At 32.9% G+C, this 3352-nt stretch overlaps 1 protein-coding gene across 1 annotated transcript; it reads right to left on the minus strand.

Moving 5' to 3' along the window:
* Positions 1–589: 589 nt before the first annotated feature.
* On the minus strand, positions 590–1309 carry LOC123694533. The gene has a single exon (XM_045639994.1). It carries the CDS (start codon positions 1307–1309, stop codon positions 590–592), a length of 720 nt encoding a protein of 239 aa, XP_045495950.1.
* Positions 1310–3352: the final 2043 nt, after the last annotated feature.

A 3352-nucleotide genomic window follows, 5' to 3' on the forward strand; every position in this document is an offset into this window, starting at 1 on the left:
TACAAAGATAATAATAAGATAACTTAAGTTAGCGTTCTTATATACAAAAATTAGAAACAGAATTATTATTTTAAACAATATTCGTTTTGGCCATTGGTTCACACAATTAGTGTATTTACATAACGTTATTTTAATAAAGACATATATTAGTTTATATGAAATTGCAAAGGTGATAATATAAAGATAGCTTAAATTAATATACAAAATTAGAAACAAAATTATTATTTTAAACATGATACGTTTTGGCCTTTGAATCGCACAATTATGAAAAATCCTTAAATATGTAGAAGTAATAATAGTTATATTGTTTTTCATCGCACAATTATGAAAAATCCTTAAATATGTAGAAGTAATAATAGTTATATTGTTTTTCATCATATTTTTATACAAACTTATTTTTGACTCGTGCAACTTATTTATAGTAAATTTTTTCTTAATAACAATTATGTAATTTATAAAAGGTTTTAAAAATGAAAAATTAAACATATAATTCACTAAGGCACATTTAACATGTGTTTCTAGAGATAAAGTAATTAAATTACGTCTTAGTTTATATCTTAGCATAAAACATAATAAAATAAGAAAGAGATTAGGGATTTGTCGAGTTTTGAAAAGGGTTGAGTATTTGGTGGAGGTCTTCATGTTTTTTGATAGGAATTGCAGGATTCCCTTCTTGTTTGCGGATGTAAACCACGCCGTTTTTAATCCAGCAGTACTTGTATCCATGCACCTTTGTTTGTTGCCGAGCGGCACGAAATAAATATCTGTTTTCTTGGGTTAGACGTTCATTGAAGTATAGATTTATGTTTTTAAGTTCTGTTGCACCGAGTCCTATGTCCAGAGCGTTGATGGAGCGCTGCTTCATTTTACCAATTTTAAGAAATTCGTCTCGTTTATTACGGCTCAGAAATCGGACAACTAAAGGTCGAGACGATTGGGAGAAGTTAGTTTTAGTAGGATTTTGCGAGTAATTGCGCGAGGGGCCCACCCGGGTTGTAAAGTCCAAATCAGATTCTTCAATAGGAAAACCTAATTTTTGAGTGATAACGCGGAATGTATGAGCGGGGTTTTCGTTTGGAGTTTCTGGAATGCCTATTATTTCTACTTCATTGCGAAGATGAACTTGTGCGTTTGAGTTCATACGATCTTTGAGTTCAGTTATGATATTGTCTAATGTACTTATTCTTTTTTCGTGATGTTCCAGCTTATTATCGTACTCGTCGAGTCGAAGGTTGCATTTTGATATATGTTCAGTAAGCGACAGCATTTGTGACTTTATTTCCCCGACGGTTTCTCTGATAAGCCTCATTTCGTGAACGATAGCACTGATTGACACGTCGTTTGTGATATCGGATGGGCTGGACGAAGCAGATGCAGTACAAGTATTGTTTGAACTTTGTATGTAGCTTGAGTTTTTCGGCTTGGTTTGTAAATTAATTATGTCAATATTCGAATTTATCGGAGGACATAAAGAACAGGTCCAATTTAATTTCGACTCTTCGGTAATTTTTTTAAAATCTGCTATATTTGCACATACTGTGTGAAAGTTATGAGAGCATTTAGAACATTTAATACTGTGTTGGTTAATTTTTATTATTTTATTACATGCTCCGCAGTTGCAAGCCATATTTTAAAATTAAAATTTGTTTCAATTCTAAAAATAGAATATCGGTTACGCAAATTCCTTACTTTTGTCGCGTCGCTTCAAATCTGCGACGGAATATTTCAAAAATAAGAGTCCGTCTCTTTCCCTCGTGAGGTGAAGTGGAGCTGCGCACCGCAAAAATTCACTGAATTTAATTTTGAAGTTATTTTAGAATGACGTAACACAGGTCGGCACTTTTACACTATTTTGAGACTTATTACAAGGTATGTAGGACTATTATACTATGAGACTATTATTTTAAATTTATGAACACAAAAAAAAATAAACCAAAAAAATAAACCAAAGTTTAAATTTGACAGACTTGTTATGGTAATGCAGAGGCAACAATAAAATATTTCACTGTTCTTAGATAATAAGATTAAATAAATATATTAGTTTAATAATCTATTTAAAAACCATATCGTAATTATCTCTAATCTTATGGGTAGTAAGTTTTAGTGACACACTTACATGTAATTACAATTCTCGCGATAAATCAAACTTAAGGAAATACTAATATAGCTTTATTAAATCAATGTTTGCGATTTCAGATTATAAATTTGTTATTATTATCAGACATCTTTAACACAATGTAAATACGAAATTATGTACTACGTATGTTTGTTACGCTTTCAACAATCGATTTGGATCATCAACCGATTTTGATGAAATTTGGTATGAAATAAAATAGTATCTGGAAAAGGATTAGCTCCTTCTAGTCACAAAAGCGAAACTTTAAAGGAAATTAATCATTGGAAGTCTTAGAATGCATATTTACTGATAACTATATCGATTTCGTCATGTTGTCACTAAGTTGGAAGTGTAAGTATTCCATGAACTACTGTCACAAAAATGAAATATATAACCAAAGCCGCAGGCATAAAGCAACACACCTAAAGTTAGTCAATAGAGTTGTAAATCAAACGGCGTGTTGGCTTTGCCGGGTGGTTGGTATAAATCAGTTGGAATAAGCAATTTGGTTTACGGAAATAGACTGTAACCCGAGCTGGCTAGGTATTGTACTGTTTAACATTACTGTTCAAGATTAGGGCTGAGCTTAACGTTACAATTACATATTTTAATCGCCTTTTAAGGAAAGTAATATGGATAAGTATAGTGGAAACAGTTTTTGCTAGGAGTAGGTTAGAAGTGGAGTCAGACAACTGATGTTAGATTCTCAGTTTGAAAAATTCTTTATCATTCGATGTATCAGTGACGATCATAGACTTAGGGACCTTCAAGAAAAGAGCGTACTCCTACCTTAAAGGCCGGCAACGCGCTAACAATGTCCCCGGCATTGCTGGTGCCTATAGGCGACGCAGTACACGCGTCTGCTCTGTTGCCTCCTCTTATATATAAAAAAAATATATATTTTTATGTTTCTTTACTATAACAATCGTTATTGAACAGAAGGTTGCTTTGAAAAAGTTAAAATTGTGAGAATCCCATATACCATATCGAGCCAAAGTATTGTATGGGATTGTCATTTAATTTAAAACTGTCATTTATTATGTTTACTTACACCGTCCCTCTACTCCATTTCTTTTCATCACGTAACACAAGACGTGCCAGGCCACCTCCCACTCATTATCGAATCACCACCAAGTTTAATTATGTTCTAATGAGCAACAGCCCTATTATTGTAAGCGATCCGATATTTCTTTCGGTGGAAATCGAGTCGGCGTCGGCGTATTTTCGTCTCGCGTT

Source organism: Colias croceus, chromosome 9 (assembly GCF_905220415.1).
Source record: "Colias croceus chromosome 9, ilColCroc2.1".
NCBI lineage: Eukaryota > Metazoa > Arthropoda > Insecta > Lepidoptera > Pieridae > Colias > Colias croceus.